The 17861-nt window shown below is 43.3% G+C and overlaps 1 protein-coding gene across 3 annotated transcripts; it reads left to right on the top strand.

Moving 5' to 3' along the window:
- The first annotated feature begins 475 nt into the window (after positions 1-475).
- On the top strand, positions 476-16198 carry LOC106583303 (nuclear receptor subfamily 1 group D member 2). 3 transcript variants are annotated; one of them, XM_045705202.1, is made up of 6 exons: positions 476-638; positions 11248-11553; positions 11652-11885; positions 13492-14045; positions 14155-14551; positions 14657-16198. In XM_045705202.1, exons 2-6 carry the CDS (start codon positions 11511-11513, stop codon positions 14851-14853), a joined length of 1425 nt encoding a protein of 474 aa, XP_045561158.1. In that variant the 5' UTR covers positions 476-638; positions 11248-11510; the 3' UTR covers positions 14854-16198. The 3 variants fall into 3 exon arrangements, with proteins under 3 accessions (XP_045561158.1, XP_014022816.1, XP_014022815.1); XM_014167341.3 differs by lacking the exon at positions 476-638 and adding an exon at positions 846-869; XM_014167340.3 differs by lacking the exon at positions 476-638 and adding an exon at positions 1743-2587.
- Positions 16199-17861: the final 1663 nt, after the last annotated feature.

The following is a 17861-nucleotide window of genomic DNA, read 5'->3' as shown; positions in this document are numbered from 1 at the left end:
CCTCGCAACTACAGTTGGTGAAACAGTCAATATATTGTGGCCTACTTACAGTAGCCTATACAAACACTGAGCAATGAAATCAGTGGCTATGTGTGATCAAGTGTGTCATAATAACCAAGCAACTTTGGTCAAGTTTGTCATAACCAATCAACTCTGGTCAAGTGTTTCATAACCAATCAACTTTGTCACCACTTATTTATTCAAAATCCTACAAACTTCTTTGATGTTCCATTAAAAATAATGTTATGCCACATTTATGTTGTGCTTAATAACGTGTCAGTTACCGATTCTAAATATGAGTTGATATAAATATTTTTTGTATTACTGTAAACTGAAGTACTTTCGTGAAATTGTGTGCGTAATTACACATTAATACTAGTCTAGAAAACCGCCTGCGTCGATAATGGGTGGAATAAATCCGGGGACTCTTGCCGCGTTCAGAACAACTGGGAGCTCGGAAATCTCCGACTTCAGCGGAAACTGGGGAAAAAACGAGCTCCGACTGGAAAACTCGATTTTAACGGTCATCCAATTCGGGAACTCGGGCCTATTTATAGAGCTCCGACTTTCCGACCTGAAGATCACTGAAGTCATGAAAAACAACTGGGAAAACAACTAGCAACTCGGAAAAATACGAGGTCAAGTTTAAACCTTTGCAATGGTTTTAGTTAAGGTAGTTGATGCAAACGAGACACTTGCGAAATGCATATATTAAAAATGACCTCGGCAATCTCCATCTTGCTAGGTACTATTTTGTATTTTATTAAAGCGGATAAAGTAGTAATGTGGGCAGTAAAGTAGTTCCTGTGTTGCCTAGGGTCAGGTTTTCGAGACTACAGTAATACCCAGACGACCCAGTTTCATGTATGGTATGTATTCATATATGACCAACAATGAGCAATGTCTGAAACATGATAATGACGAATGACTCTAGGCTATAATCTTTTCTTGAATCAGAAGCAACGTGGTCTAAAGCTTGTGCCATATGACGCATATATAATTCACATACTGCCCCTGCAAACCATAACGTTTGGCCAGCAGGAGTGAGCCGCGGCACAGTGAACTCCACCGCGGAGTGGCGCTGCTTCATTACGGATAACACGTGAGGACATTCTCTGGCTATAGGCTATTATAGGCCTACAATGGTTTAAAAGTGATGACGTCTAGCAGCCTATCAGCATTGACCAAATCTAACCAGCTGCCACAGAGAAAACATAACACAAATAACCCCTATTTTACCAGTTGTATAATAATATTTTATAACCTAGTTGTATACATCTGCGTCACTCATCATGACTTATTTATTCAAAACCAGCTATATGATAAGAAAACTTGAGGCGCATGTACTGAGATGAGTCCTTCCAGCGGAGCTCAATGACCTAAATTCAGATCCATGTTTATGCGCAAAAAACGTGGGCACCCGGGATGCCTACGAGGTGCCTTTACAGAAAACGTTGCTATTTGATGTTTTTTCATAACTGACTTTGCTATTTGATGTGTTTTTTCATAACTGATGTTGACCCACATTCTCATCATGCCAATTTCCGATGCCAATATCCGATGCTGAGATTCTAGGAAAAACAGAATCGCTTCTGAAGGCAGAACGTGGTGGAGAGGAGGAAGGGTGGAGGGAGCGGTAGTCACGGTGAGCTCCGCCTACTTCAATGTGCTAGCCCCCTCCCTCCTCCCTTCTTATCACAAGGCCTCTGACATTTGCATAGAATGTGTGTCAGTAGGACATCGTGTTCGGTGGCTCACATGCCGCGCGCACATGCAGCGGAGCTTTACCAGCATTCCAATGTCGAGTGAGTCCAACTGTCTCGCCTCCACTCTAGCTCCCCACCAATGAAAACGTGAGAACGAATAAAGAAAGGTGGAGTAAAAGAGGTGGATGAGATATTCTAATAGAGCGTGACATAGGCATACAAAGAGAGAGAGAGAAAAAAGGAGAGAGAGAGAGAGTGTGTAATCCCTAGCATACAAAACCTACGACAGAGATTGAAAGGAACAAAAAAACGGGGGCCAAAAAAAACTGGTCACATTTCTCAGACACCTGAAAACGTGCTGGTTAGTGTGGGCGAAGTGGATTGCCTATTAATGGGTGGGTGTGCTTAAACTACTCCCACACGTATGTCTTTGGAGATGTTGATGGTGACTACACTGGCACTAGAGCTGAATGCTTGGAATTTATTTTCAAAGAACGTTTAGTTCAGCCTACTGTACATCACACGACCTACGGACACCAAGCAAATCAGGCTACGGACAACAAAGGCACTGAACCTGTTCGCAATTACGCACATTGGAGACGATTTGTAACTATTTCGCCAAACCGAAACCTGTTTAGGTTTTGCTCAACTTTAAATCAGTTTTGATATCTTTCACACTTGACGGGTTTGAAGGACGTGCGCACAGTCTCATTGATTTTGTCATTGGGATTGGCAACCCACTCTATGCTTCCTTGGCGGTTCATGACTATATGACCTATATCAACGAAACTCCTCATTGACGCAGAGACAAACCAACTTTAAATAATTTTAATACCGTTTATAAATCAACCAACCATCGGAAAACATGGAAAACAGCCCTGGTGAGTTTCATTACGTTATAACCAATCTATGGTATTGTCAGTTTTAGGCTAAAGTATCAATATATTTGCCTATACTGTACTTGTAAATTAACACTACTGAGTAAATGTAATGTGAACTATTTGGGCATTTTCCTTCAATGTGTTTGGTACATAGGCTATACCTTGCGTGCGTAATGGTAATACCCAGGGCAGTTCCTGTGATTCTCTTTTTAAAATGTTATTATTTGAGAATGAATGAATTGATTGTTCATGTCATCATGTATTGCCAGCGGCTACACTGCATATCCATATAAATGGATACATGAATGAAATGTAATTTATGAAGCTTGATCCATAAACCTGAAGGTTGCCAAGCCTTCATTGAGTTGTAGTGGTTCTCCAACCTCTCCTCGGGGACCCCTAGTCCTTCCATGTATTTGATCTATTCCAGAGCTAGCACACCTGATTCAAGCAATGATTTATATATACACTAGATGACTAATAGGGGCGCTGTGTTGAAGCCATCTCGCCTCCATCTTGGCACACCTACACTGTTGTAAAAAGTATTTGGGAAGCTATAGAAATGTATTATGTATTATTTGTCAACATTCGTTTTTGTCACATGTATTATATTACAGACACTGTAATGCATACTTTTAAATTATATTATGTGAGCTAAACATGAAATAAAAAATAATATACAAATATTTTCCTTAAAGGTTAGGGTTTGGCCGGGGTAGGTGTCATTGTAAATAATAATTTGTTCTTAACTGACTTGCCTAGTTAAATAAAGGTTACTAACCAAGAGATTACTAACCAATCATAAATACATGTAATTTTGTCCTTGAAGCATTTAATTGAAATACTGTACAATTCCATTCATTCCTATGGAGGACTGCTCTTACTGGGGAGTGCCAATATTAGTTATCCAGGGTTTATGTACAACATTGGAGTCATCTTGTCAACTAATCATCAAGTCTTTTGCTGCATTTATAACCAAGTGGGAAGGTAGTATTTACCACATACAACTGGGACAAATCCACTTGAACGACCCTACGATGCATTAATCTAATCAGGTTGCAGCAGTCTGTTTTTTTCACCCCTGGTGTCGTAGCAGACTGCTGCAACCTGATTGGCTGAATGCGAAACGCAACAACCGGGAATAGCATTAGCCACTTTAGCATGGTGGAGGAAAATGTTTTTATTTTCCGCCTTCTCACCATTAAATCGAGTGAAGGATGAAATCAACGCCTTTGCATCCTGAATGGAGAATGTTTTATGTAAGAACCGGCCCACGGGGGATGGCGGGTGTAATAGCTGGCTGCATACATTTCATTTGGATGATAAAATGAAATGACTCAATATCGCCAACCGATGGCCTTTGGGCTACAACTCATGTGCCACACCGGTCCGACCTTACATGCTCTGTCGTGCTGTAGCTGGGCTATCCTTCATGTGCCACACCGGTCCGACCTTACATGCTCTGTCGTGCTGTAGCTGGGCTATCCTTCATGTGCCACACCGGTCCGACCTTACATGCTCTGTCGTGCTGTAGCTGGGCTATCCTTCATGTGCCACACCGGTCCGACCTTACATGCTCTGTCGTGCTATAGCTGGGCTATCCTTCATGTGCCACACCGGTCCGACCTTACATGCTCTGTCGTGCTGTAGCTGGGCTATCCTTCATGTGCCACACCGGTCCGACCTTACATGCTCTGTCGTGCTGTAGCTGGGCTATCCTTCATGTGCCACACCGGTCCGACCTTACATGCTCTGTCGTGCTGTAGCTGGGCTGTCCTTCATGTGTCACACCGGTCCGACCTTACATGCTCTGTCGTGCTATAGCTGGGCTGTCCTTCATGTGCCACACCGGTCCGACCTTACATGCTCTGTCGTGCTACAGCTGGGCTGTCCTTAATGTGCCACACCGGTCCGACCTTACATGCTCTGTCGTGCTATAGCTGGGCTGTCCTTCATGTGCCACACCGGTCCGACCTTACATGCTCTGTCGTGCTGTAGCTGGGCTGTCCTTCATGTGCCTAGTCAGTTTCTAATCATACAATATTATTTTAGGGATATATTGTTACTTTACATCATTTGGAACAACTTTGATTCTCTGTTGCGCAGATGCACTTTGTGCTTAAAGTTGCCTTGACTTGGAGAGTTTAGAATTGTTGGCGCAATCTAATCAAACCGGATGACGTGTGGAAAACAAAGCCATTCGAATCCTTTCATCAGCACTACTCCAGAAAGGTGTTCCCTTCTTTGACCTGAGATTGCGTGTTTACAGGTCTGTGATTCATTGACAGAACTGGTCACGCACCCTGTCTAGTGACTCCCCTCTTGTTTAGAGCTGCTGCGCAACTTTTTGCTCTCTCAACACGTGTGTCAAGAACCTATCACGCCTATTCCATAGACATGTGAGCCAAAGCAATTTATTAATGAACTGGTCAAGACTTGAAGGCCAACTTTTAAGAACAAACAGCTATTTAAGCCAGATCCAAATTAAATAGATGGGGAATAGATCACAAAAACTGTTTTATCATTATCTTCCCTGATCTATTGCACATGCCAGCAGAGCTAGTCAAAACAATTTTACCAATACTATATAATAAGATATTCAAAAATACAAGGTATGGAATACAAAAGGTATTTATGCAAATATGAATTACACTAAGTTAAATTAAATATATGTTTGGGTGCCAACCATATCCTATTGGCTAATGGATCACTGGCATCGGTGGAATGATGCCCATAAGCCCACTCTCAATAATGGGTAGTGGTCAACCTTCATTTCAACAGATATGTTGACCAAGTTGCCTCATTCATAGCAGTAAATTCATCTCTGGCAGGACACAATATGGGGGTAGTTCCCTAATAAAGGAAATCCCTGTACTGGGTGACTAAATTTACCACTCACTATTCTAAAGTGAAAGATATTCTAATAGCATTAATTAAATATTCAATACACAAGCATTGCATTTTGAGTCAGGCGCCACTCATAATATGAAGCAATTACCATAAACGTAATGTTATTAACGTACACAACTGAGGCTGGGATAACTCCATTGCCAAAGATACAGTATTTCCCCGAAGACAGCAGGTAACGGGATTGTGGCATTGGTATGGAATTACCGCGCCCCCTATTTACTGCCATGTCCTCGAGTCTAATAAGTATCTCAGCCATTACATGCATGTCAACCGTCTGATGATGGTGGACATCATGCTCTTGATTTACCCGAGTGCCCACCGTGCATGCCTAGCACGACATCACGTGCATTTACTTCAGCATCCACGTGCCGCGCGTGATTCTCACCCCGCCCTCCCGAATTTATTCATCTTTCTCGCGCGCTCCTGGCGTACTCACAGCCTTTCCGGGGGACTCCTGTTATGCCTTTGCAAGAGATTGGTCAGTGTGTCAGAACGTTTATCAGCCTATTAACTAGGTTTGTGTTTATTTCTTCACGCCGATATATTTTCTTTGGGAAAGACAACTGAATAGTATGACGTATTGTACAGTATATCCAATATAGCGGATATTGTGATAGATTTCTTATACATCGTATCAATAGCCAAAATGTCACGTGTTGAGGATAGCCTACATTGTAGCAATAGTCCACTCATTGATATCACAAATGACCCTGACAAGTAAACCTAACTAGCGAACTCAAAACCTCGAACATTCTGTTTGAATGGTCGTCTAGTCTGTCTGTATAATATAGCTATACTATGTTTGCTTACTATGTCAAAGTATCTATAAGCTTCTACTCCAAGGTAATTGTTGTATTGCCCTACTTCTGCCAATAATTGCACAGGCTATTCTGTTTATGAGTAACTGGAAAATATATTATTATTACTCTACTGGTATTCAATGTATTTTTGTTATTAACCAATTTTTCACCTCAGAATATCAGTCTTATTCACTGTAATTTATTTATAGAGTCACTCTTTCATTAAAGCACCAAACACTTCCAAATGAAGGCCAATGAGATTATAGATTACACAAGGAGACAGTGTCTGGAGGGAAGGAGGGAGTGAGTAAGGGTGTTAGGGGTCACCGAGAGAGGGAGGGCATTGGTGTGACTCATGTTGTGGCACTCCCCTCCAGCCCTGCCCACTATCAGATTAGCTCACACACGAGTCTCCTCACCTGATTTAAACCCTGGCCGTTTAGCTGACTTCCCTCTAAGCACTGGAGATAAAGCTGACCTCAACCTCAGTGACAGAGTATGGAGGTTCTACAACAGCAGTGGCTATGGTACCATTATATATGTGATTTAGGACAGGGGGGAAGGTGAGAAGCCTGGTTATCAGATGGGAAGGGATGTGGGCTTTACCTTGAATAAACTAATCTCATAGTCATTAGATTGTCATGTTATAAAGGACATAATTACAATATGGTTTATGAGCTATTTGGTCTTTATACAATTAGGGTTAGAGGTAAATCAAATAAAATTCATATTTGGTTTGAAAGATATGTATTTCTGTCCAAGCTGAGTGTTTTCCCACCTGACTCTTACCTCATGGCCAAGTGGTCCACGTGCCACCCCATTACACGAGAGGGTAAGGAAGTTAGTAAAGGGCGTTTCCTTATAGATTTGCCATACATATCGCATATGGCAAACATGCCACCTGGCTGATTCCCATCTAAGGGTGGATGGGACTCCCATGAGAGAGGAAGGAAGGAGGGGTTAGTTACTGTCTATTTGTTTATGCTAGCTCTGTGTCATACAGCCCTACCCCACATATCACATGTCGTCACCTGTGTCATAGTGTAGTGCTCCAGGCCACACTCAGGTTCCTGGTAAATGACTCTCTGCCATAGAGAAGGCCAGGGGTTGGGTTACCCTCACTGGGCTGACACTGGAAACCTAACCAACAACTCAGGACTATGTGAGAATCACTGGGAACAACTTAGGTGGGTGTGGAGCCTAAACTTCACATGGGGCTGTATGCATGTGAGGATGTGAGAGGATAAAGAGGAGGACTGCAATAGGGCAGTGTGTGTGTGTTGGGGGGGGGGGATTTAAAGTCAGACTGTCAGGTAGCGTAGAGGAAGCCACATGCAAACAGTGAAGCCCCAGCAGAGTTAATCTCCGCCAGTCAGTGTTGACACGTGCTGGCAGAGGAATTACAATCAGGCACACTCAATTTAAGCTAAACAGACATTCCCAGCCAGCAGCACGTGTCTCCTCCAGCAGAGAGAGAGAGAAAGAAGGGAAGGCAGGAGGCAGATCTACATGATGTTTCATAGATAATTCAAGGTCCCTGGGAAAAAGGGGGGTAAAGGATGCAAATATGAAAAAAACTGACAGTCAAGATATTGGAGTCATATGCTATTGAATTTGCAAATTTGTCTGACCTGTATTGAAAACATAAAAGTCTGATTTGCATATAATTTCGATCAGGTGTTGTCACGGCTGTCTGAATGATCGGACCAAAATGCAGCGTCTGTTTCGTTCCACATATTTATTAAACTGTGAAACTTAATGCAATACCAAAATAAACTGAAGGACAAAACAATAAACCGTGACGCAGGAGGAACAAACACTACTCACAAAATGTAATCACCCACAAAAACCAAGTGGCACAAACATCAACTTAAATATGACCTCCAATTAGAGGCAACGACAACCGGCTGCCTCTAATTGGAGGTCATGCCAAACAAAAACCAACCTAGAAATACAAAACTAGTAACTAAACATAGAAATACAAAAACGAACAAACACGCCCTGACCTACTCTACCATAGAAAATAACAACTTACGATGGTCAGGACGTGACAGATGTGTAATCAGTCAGATAACTACAGTTGAAGTCAGAAGTTTACATACACCTTAGCCAAATACATTTAAACCCAGTTTTTCACAATTCCTGACATTTAATCCTAGTAAAAATTCCCTGTCTTAGGTCTGTTAGGATCACCACTTTATTTTAAGAATGTGAAATGTCAGAATAATGGTAGAGAGAATTATCTATTTCAGCTTTTATTTCTTTCATCACATTCCCAGTGGGTCAGAAGTTTACATACACTCAATTAGTATTTGATAGCATTGCCTTTAAATTGTTTCACTTGGGTCAAATATTTCAGGTAGTCTTCCACAAGCTTCCCACAATAAGTTGGGTGAATTTTGTCCCATTCCTCCTGACAGAGCTGGTGTAACTGAATCAGGTTTGTAGGCCTCCTTGCTCGCACACGCTTTTTCAGTTCTGCCCACAAATTTTCTATAGGATTGAGGTCAGGGCTTTGTGATGGCCACTCCAATACCTTGACTTTGTTGTCCTTAATCCATTTTGCCACAACTTTGGAAGTATGCTTGGGGTCATTGTCCATTTGGAAGACCCATTTGCAACCAAGTTTTAACTTCCTGACTGATGTCTTGAGATGTTGCTTCAATATATCCACATAATTTCCCTACCTCATGATATCATCTATTTTGTGAAGTGCACAAGTCCCTGCAGCAAAGCACCTCCACAACATGATGCTGCCACCCATGTTCTTCACGGTTGGGATGGTGTTCTTCGGCTTGCAAGCCTCCCCATTTTTCCTCCAAACATAACGATGGTCATTATGGCCAAACAGTACTATTTTTGTTTCATCAGACCAGAGGACATTTCTCCAAAAAGTATTATCTTTGTCCCCATGTGCAGATGCAAACTGTAGTCTGGCTTTTTTATGGCTGTTTTGGAGCAGTGGCTTCTTCCTTGCTGAGCGGCCTTTCAGGTTATGTTGATATAGGACTCATTTTACTGTGGATATAGATACTTTTGAACCTGTTTCCTCCAGCATCTTCACAAGGTTCTTTGCTGTTGTTCTGGGATTGATTTGCACTTTACACCAAAGTACGTTCATCTCTAGGTGACAGAACGTGTCTCCTTCCTGAGCGGTACGGCGGCTGCATGGTCCTATGGTGTTTATACTTGCGTACTATTGTTTGTACAGATGAACGTGGTACCTTCGTGCGTTTGGAAATTGCTCCCAAGGATGAACCAGACATGTGGAGGTGTAGAATTGTTTTTCTGAAGTCTTGGCTGATTTCTATTGATTTTCCCATGATGTCAAGCAAAGAGGCACTGAGTTTGAAGGTAGGCCTTGAAATACATCCACAGGTACACCTCCAATTGACTCAAATTCTGTCAATTAGCCTATCAGAAGCTTCTAAAGCCATGGAATCTTCCAAGCTGTTTAAAGGCACAGTTAATTTAGTTTATGTAAACTTCTGACCCACTGGAATTGTGATACAGTGAATTATAAGTGAAATAATCTGTATGTAAACAATTGTTGGACAAATTACTTGTGTCATGCACACAGTAGATGTCCTAACCGACTTGCCAAAGCTATAGTTTGTTAACAAGAAATGTGTGGAGTGGTTGAAAAACGAGTTTTAATAATGACTCCAACCTAAGTGTATGTAAACTTCCGACTTCAACTGTAACTGCATGAATTGTAACTCACATAATAAGGTTCAAAGGAACTGATGTAACACCTATGGGATGCTGATGGACATAGCCTATGTGTAAGAATGCTTTAATTTGCTTGTTCAGTCACTGAAAAAATCATTCAATCTATGTGGGCACGGGTTTGTGATACATATAACTTCCCTTGACTGAGTAAAACACCAACAAAACAGCTTTGTATGTCACCCCCTCTGGGTTTCCGGAGACTCAGTGGAATGCATGGCATTATACACACAGTAGACTGCCCTGCCTTCCCTCTGTACGTACAGTACTAAAGCCCTCTCTTTCAAACGTGAGCTCCCAGCTGCCTGTTATTGTACTGCGGCTGTTGTCTACACGGGACTGCGGAAAGCGCCTTGTGAGCCCTAACGGGAACTGTGTCAGGAGTCCATGTGAGTCGGCGGTCAGGTGGCTGGCGGTATGAACAAGCTCCGGGCGCGCCGCCAGGGGGAAAAGCAAGGCTTGCTTTTAGAGCGAGGAGGCAGCTGGCTCCAGGCTGGCTGGCTCAGCGTACACGTGAGGGGCTGTCGCTCTTTTCGTACACAGAGCACGATCTTTACAGTGAAGGGAGGGAGGGAGGCAGTAATGAGACATTTCCGAGTTTACATCCCCAACTTGCTTTCGAACATTGAAGAATTTGAGTGAGAACTTTGAGTAACTTATATAGCCAAGAAATATTTGTAACAAAACCTGGCCATTGTTGGAATTGTTTTATTATTTTGTTTTTGTATAAATTCAAGGTCCCACATCATCTAACACTGAATTAGTCAAAGCTAGAATTATAATGCTTGTTTTGAAGTCTTATATGCACATTTTGGAAAAAGACTATTGACAAATATCAAGTTGGTCCCCAGTTAGATTTGACCTCATTCTCCAGACACATTCTGACCTTTGACCTTTTATCGTCTTCTTTGAGACTGACTATGGTTTAAATGTCGACTACACAAGCAGGAGGTGTGTTCATGTTTGGTAACCCAGCTAAGTAAAGACAGGCACCTAATCAAAGTAGCCTATTGCTCAACACGTATCTGTTAGTTGACCTACCTACATTGTGTGCCTGTCTGTGTGCGTGTGGAACTATTTCAACACAGATATAGATATTGATCTATGCATCTTTGCACCGATAGTTTGCTGGCAGCATAGCCTTCTGTCTGCTTCCTTGTGACACGGTGACAGCAGTGACACTAACTGCCCCTCTCTCTTCTCGTCCTCTTTGCCCTCCAGGTGGTGTGATACTGTATGCTGGCTCATCTGGTAGTGCCAGCCCCAGCCCTGGCAGCCCCTCCAGCGGGTACCAGACCCAGTCCCCCCGGTCCTCCCACTCCCAATCCTCATCTCCTGAGCCTGTCTCCTTCCCCGAGATCGGCCCTCTGAAGAGAGAAAGAGGGGAGAACAGGGGAGGACCTTCACCCAAACTAGTCTTCCAGTTCCCTGAAGCCAGTGCCTCTACAACCACTACATCCTCTGGCAATACCTACGCCCACCCTATGGTGGCCAAGAGGCCCTGCGGCTTCACTGGCACCTTCACCAGTAAGTACCACTTCTACTGGCTTTCAGTCTTTATTTTTTCTTATTATATTTGTCTATTATAATGTCTAACCAATCATTCCTCTCTGTGTACCTCACAGAGACAGGAGGCATGGTGCTCCTGTGTAAGGTCTGCGGGGACATCGCATCTGGCTTCCATTACGGCGTTCACGCCTGTGAAGGCTGCAAGGGTTTCTTCCGCCGCAGCATCCAGCAGAACATCCACTACAAGATGTGTGTGAAGAATGAAAGCTGCCTGATCATGCGCATGAACCGCAACCGGTGCCAGCACTGCCGTTTCAAGAAGTGTCTCTCCGTGGGCATGTCCAGAGATGGTAAGAGAACATTCCATCTATATCTGGCATCATTCTCGTTCTTCAGTTACACCTCCTCAATGCCCCATCCGTTCTCTCTCTCTCCATCATCTCTCCTGTTCTTTCTTCTACTCCTTCTCCATCTCTGATTGATGACAGAAGCAGCTGAGGAGTCCCAGTAGTCATCAGTCATGGGAAAAACTGTTGCAAATACAGTTTATTTTTGTCAATTAGGTCCCTGGCCACTTCATTATACCATCTGTGTCAGATTGAAAGTGTTTGCCCATCTAAAGTGTATAACATACAGGCATGTAGCCTAGTGGTTAGAGCGTTGGACTAGTAACCGAAAGGTTGCGAGATCAAATCCCCGAGCTGACAAGGTAAAAATCTGTCGTTCTGCCCCTGAACAAGGCAGTTAACCCACTGTTCCTAGGCCGTCATTGAAAATAACAATTTGTTCTTAACTGACTTGCCTAGTTAAATAAAGGAAAAACAATAAAAAATACATTTAATAGGGCATGTTCTAATACTGGTAAACTATTCAAATATTATTGGAGGATAGTACAGTTGGTACAGTTAGAGGCTCAGCTCCATCCCTCTCCTGTATGGCATCATTTCCCTACAGGCCACCGTACCCTCCTGAGATCTCTCTAAACTAGGTGATAATAAATCATCTACTTTTCTGGAGCAAAAATTTTGAGGTGACCTATAAAAGGAAAACGCTAGTGAGGAGGAAAATGACCCACCATTACGCCAATTACTGAAAAGGCACTATTATCACAGCATAGGTGTTAGACCTTTTTTTGATACCTTTGATATTTGAAGATTTAATGTATGAATACAAGGCATTCATTTAAAACTACATTTTTGACATCACTCATCTAACCCATTTTCCCTTTCCAGCTTTTTACCCTTCATTCTCATTCCCTTAATCCCTAACTCTCATTCAATCATCCTCTCATTTCCTTCACCCCTTTACTCATACCATATTACCTCCTCACCCTCTTACTCCTTCACCCTCTCAGTCCTTTACCTTCTCACTCTCCTCTACATTGACATCTCCTCTCCTCCCTCACTGTGTCACTCAGTCAATGACAATGTTTACTCCAGCTGACCCAGTAACCTATTTTCATAGAGAAAAGAACGAGTGCTTAACAGAAACACAGAGAGGAGCGAGGGGCGAGGTAGAAAGAGAGTGATCAGGATAGTGGGAGCAGGAGGGAAAGAGATTGGGGGAAGGGGTGTAGCATACAGTAAGCAGACTATAAATAGCTTTGGCAGAGGAGGTGCGCTATAGAGAGGGGGATGGGAAGTTTGGAGAGATAAAGAGGGGGATGAAGAAGTCAAATGAGGAGAGGAAAGGGGGTGGTATACCATGGCATTTGATGGTTGATTGAAACAGACTGGTTATATAGAGAGGAGAGAAATCTCCCCCAGCTCTCTGTACCCTGTAGGTTTAGTCAGTAATCATGCCATACAGTGATTGCACTCCCAATCAGTGTCAGGGAGTAAAAGATTGAATTAGATAGATAAGTATCAGGCCACTGCTATACTAGCTCTAGTAACTGCCATCGGCATTATCAATTCATTAGCTAACTTATTTTCCCCTTGTCCTCCTTCTCCTCAGCTGTGCGTTTTGGGCGTATCCCCAAGCGTGAGAAGCAGAGGCTATTGGACGAGATGCAGAGCTACATGAACAGCCTCAACGAATCAGCATCCATGGAGATTGACTCCTCACCTTCTTCCTCTGAGGCCCCAGCCAGTCCAGAATCTGGAGATTCCATTTCCTCTGCCTACCACAACATCTTCGCCCAAGAGGATGTGAAGCCAGTAATCAAGATGGCCGTCAACATCAACAACAACAATATCCGCAACAATCCAGCACATGAGTCTGGCTACTCTTACCCGGCACACCAAACCCACTCCCATTCCAACCCCTCTCAGGGGTACCAGTCACACCCCACACAAAGCTACCAGACCCCCTCTCGCTGCCCACGCAACAACAATGTTGACAACGCCCAGTATACCTACCAACCATCATCCAATCAGAGTCAATGCCCAATGTCCAATGGAAGCCAGTCCGCTCAGACCTTCCAAGCCAACCAAAACAGCTTTCCAGCCGGCAAGTCTCAAAACCAGACCACCTGCCCCTGGAAGTTGAGTGGAGGTGCCAAAGTTCTGGTGAGTCTCATTAAAATGCTGTGTATTTCCTTAGTATTACTATATATACAATACACACATGATTGTAGGAGTGTCATAGAGCCATTCTAACCCTCTCCCTCTGTCTCAGGCGTGTCCCCTGAACGCATGTCCTGTGGCCCCCCGTGACCGTTCCAGCCAGCAGATATGGGAGGCCTTCTCCCAGTGCTTCACCCCGGCCGTCAAGGAGGTGGTGGAGTTTGCCAAGAGCATCCCAGGGTTCCAGAGTCTCAGCCAGCATGACCAGGTCATGCTGCTTAAGGCCGGCACCTTCCAGGTGCTGATGGTCAGGTTCTGCTCGCTGTTTGACCCCAAGGAGAAGACGGTGACCTTCCTGAACGGCCAAACATACCCCCTGATGTCCCTGCGGGCGCTGGGCATGGGCACTCTGCTGGACGCCATGTTTGAGTTCAGTGAGAAGCTGGGAGCTCTGGGCCTGGAGCCCGATGAGATGGCCCTCTTCATGGCTGTGGTGCTAGTGTCTGCTGGTAAGAGACTCATAAGAGACACACTCTAGATCTCTTTAAAAAATCACATATGTTTTGATTTGCTTTTTCGCGATGCATCTAACCCTCTCTCCTCTCGTCTCGCAGACCGTTCAGGTATGGCTGACGTTGTTGCAGTGGAGCAGCTTCAGGAGAGTCTGATCAAAGCCCTGCGCTCGCTCATCACCCGCCGTCGCCCTGACGACAGCGCCCTCTTCCCCAAGCTGCTGCTGCGCCTGCCCGACCTGCGCACCCTCAACAACCTGCACTCCGACAAACTGCTGGCCTTCAGCATCGACCTCTAAGGGCCTGGAGGAACCACAGCCCACAGGGACACCCACTGACTACAGGACCCCCGAAAGGGGCAGTCCTCTTGGGAAACACCCTAATGATCCCTTCACTCCAGCCATAAGCCACCAGCCAGTCAACATCAGGCTCTCTTCGATGAGCTGTGTGTGCTGGAGCTGGGACTGGGGCAGAAGCAGGGTTGGACAAGGTAAATGAGTGGACTGAGAGGCATCTCAAAGGAAGATGGAGGAAAAGAGGAGGGTGGAGACTTGAACTATGACCTCATGAACAATACCCAGAGCTGGTAAAATCTCTAAAAGACTCATAGACTTATAGTCTGCTGAACAAGTCGGTGTGCTGTGAGTTAAATGGCAAAGCACCATCTTAGACCAACTCAACTCCCAAAGTTGAGGAACGAGGGTCTAAAAATCCTCCATTACCCATAACTCCCGGTGACAGTGATTGAAGACCAAAATTCTGTTCCATTCCTCCTCTCTGATTCCACGCTTCACTATGTCCTTCTGTCCGCAACAGACAAACAGGGGCAAACCAGCAAGAAGGAAGGACACCCTCTTCATATGAGAAAGGGAAATACACACAAACTATATATTTTCTTCCTACACATTCACCCTACACAGGCTGTTCAATGAATAACAAAGCACTTTCCATACATCAACACACATCTGAAATCAACCCATATGATAGAGCAATAGCAATGTATAAAACACACAATTAGATCCCTAACTGACTGTGTTATACACTGTTATAATGACCTAAGCTATTTTCAACATCACGTCATCAAGCTTTTTGGAAATCAAATATTTGGGATTTGATGAGAAAATGTATTATTTACATTTGTAAGAATTGAGAGTAGGATGGATTGTATTTGTATGCTGTAATCAGGGAGATACTATTTGGACATTTTAGACCATATTTGTCGGGTTATATGTTTTAAGGTATTCTATTGTTGTACATATTGGATATAATATTTCTGACTGGTTCCTACTCCATTTGTTTGAGTTGATTGCTGTATGATGTTAGCACCATTGAAGACAAAGCAAGGGTGCTATGTTCAAGAGGTGCCCGATTGTTTGGGTTATGCAAGGTGTACATCTACTGTATGTGTCCATTGGTCTTCCCTGGAGCATTACAAACCCCAACCCTCATTCTTACCGCAACAAGAGAGCAACCGATGGAACCATGTGCACAAACCATGTAAAAAAAGTGTTTGATTTGAACCTATATTATTGAAATATAACTATTGTTAATTGATCCATGCATCACCTTGTGTATATTTTGTAAATGCTTCATGTTTAAACTTCTTCCATAGAGAACCAATATTAAATGACATTATATACCGTACTTTATGTGTATGACTCTTCTTAACTCTATGAGTTTTTTTGTGTCATCGACTTATATAAAAAACACTATTACCATTAACTCTACCAAACATATCAAGCTATACAATAAAGACAAAGCAGTAACCTAGCAAAATAAGGGCACCTTTATCAATGATGTTCCAGCTCTTGTTGTCCATTACCAAAATGAACGATAAGGGGCATCGTTAGATCGATTAAGTGGCTTGTTGCAGGCTGTTAAGGGCATTGGAAGCAGTACATATATAAGCACACAACCTACAGATAAACACACTCATCCTCACAGAGCAGATATAACAATGAACCATGCAGAGACAGAATGCTTAGAATGCGAACCGTGTCAAAATATATTTGATAGAATATAATGTGGGTAAATGTGTGAAATGTTTCTGAACTTGACTTTGAGTAGATGAGGTAAGTTATATGACCCAGCCCAGCGCTACTTTCCGCATAGCTAGATACATACAGATAAAAGTTAATACAATGGGATGTGTCCACAGTGTAACTGAAATCTGTGCTTTTCTGGAGATTAAGAAATGAGAACAGTGATTATGATTAGTGAAGAGAGAGAATCTGTGTGTGTGTGTGTGTGTGTGTGTGTGTGTGTGTGTGTGTGTGTGTGTGTGTGTGTGTGTCCTGATAGTAAAAAGATGATGATCAGAGAAAGATACAGTGAGCATTCAGAGCTCATCTAACATTTGAGGACCCACAAGATACAGTGCCTTGCAAAAGTATTCATCCCCTTGGCGTTTTTCCTATTTTGTTGCATTACAACCTGTAATTTACATGGATTTTTATTTGGATTTCATGTAATGGACATACACAGAATAGTCCAAATTAGAAAAGTGAAATTTAAAAAATTACTTGTAAATGAAAAAGTGGTGTGTGCATATGTATTCACCTCCTTTGCTATGAAGCCCCTAAATAAGATCTGGTGAACCAATTACCTTCAGAAGTCACATAATTAGTTAAATAAAGTCCACCTGTGTGCAACCTAACTGTCACATGATCTGTCACATGATCTCAGTATATACACACCTGTTCTGAAATGCTCCAGAGTCTGCAACACCACTAAGCAAGGGGCACCATGAAGACCAAGGAGCTCGCCAAACAGGTCAGGGACAAAGTTGTGCAGAAGTACAGATCAGGGTTGGGTTATAAAAAAATATCCAAAACTTTGAACATCCCACGGAGCACCATTATTAAAAAATGGAAAGACTTTGGCACCACAACAAACCTGCCAAGAGAGGGCCGCCCACCAAAACTCACAGACCAGGCAAGGAGAGCATTATTCAGAGGCAACAAAGAGACCAAAGATAACCCTGAAGGAGCTGCAAAGCTCCACAGCGGAGATTGGAGCATCTGTCCATAGGACCACTTGAAGCCGTACACTCCACAGAGCTGGCCTTTACAGAAGAATGGCCAGAAAAAAGCCATTGCTTAAAGAAAAACATAAGCAAATGCGTTTGGTGTACGCCAAAAGGCAGGTGGGAGTAGGGGGCGGAAATCCTGGGGGGGACGGGGGGGACACGACCCCCCACCCTGGGAAAAATATGATTTGTCCCCCCCAATATATCACTGAAACATAACTATGTAATTTAAATAATATTAATAATACGCAATGAAAGCAATTGTGCTGATTATAGACA

Source organism: Salmo salar, chromosome 22 (assembly GCF_965601325.2).
Source record: "Salmo salar chromosome 22, fSalSal1, whole genome shotgun sequence".
Classification (NCBI taxonomy): domain Eukaryota; kingdom Metazoa; phylum Chordata; class Actinopteri; order Salmoniformes; family Salmonidae; genus Salmo; species Salmo salar.
Note: the sequence above shows the minus strand (reverse complement) of the source record. Positions and strands in the feature narration are given on the sequence as shown.

Coding starts and splice junctions, on each gene's coding strand:
- LOC106583303 (XM_014167340.3), top strand. Junction 11,554..11,651: donor CTTCACTGGCACCTTCACCA/GTAAGTACCACT, acceptor TGTACCTCACAG/AGACAGGAGGCATGGTGCTC. Junction 14,552..14,656: donor TGTGGTGCTAGTGTCTGCTG/GTAAGAGACTCA, acceptor CTCGTCTCGCAG/ACCGTTCAGGTATGGCTGAC.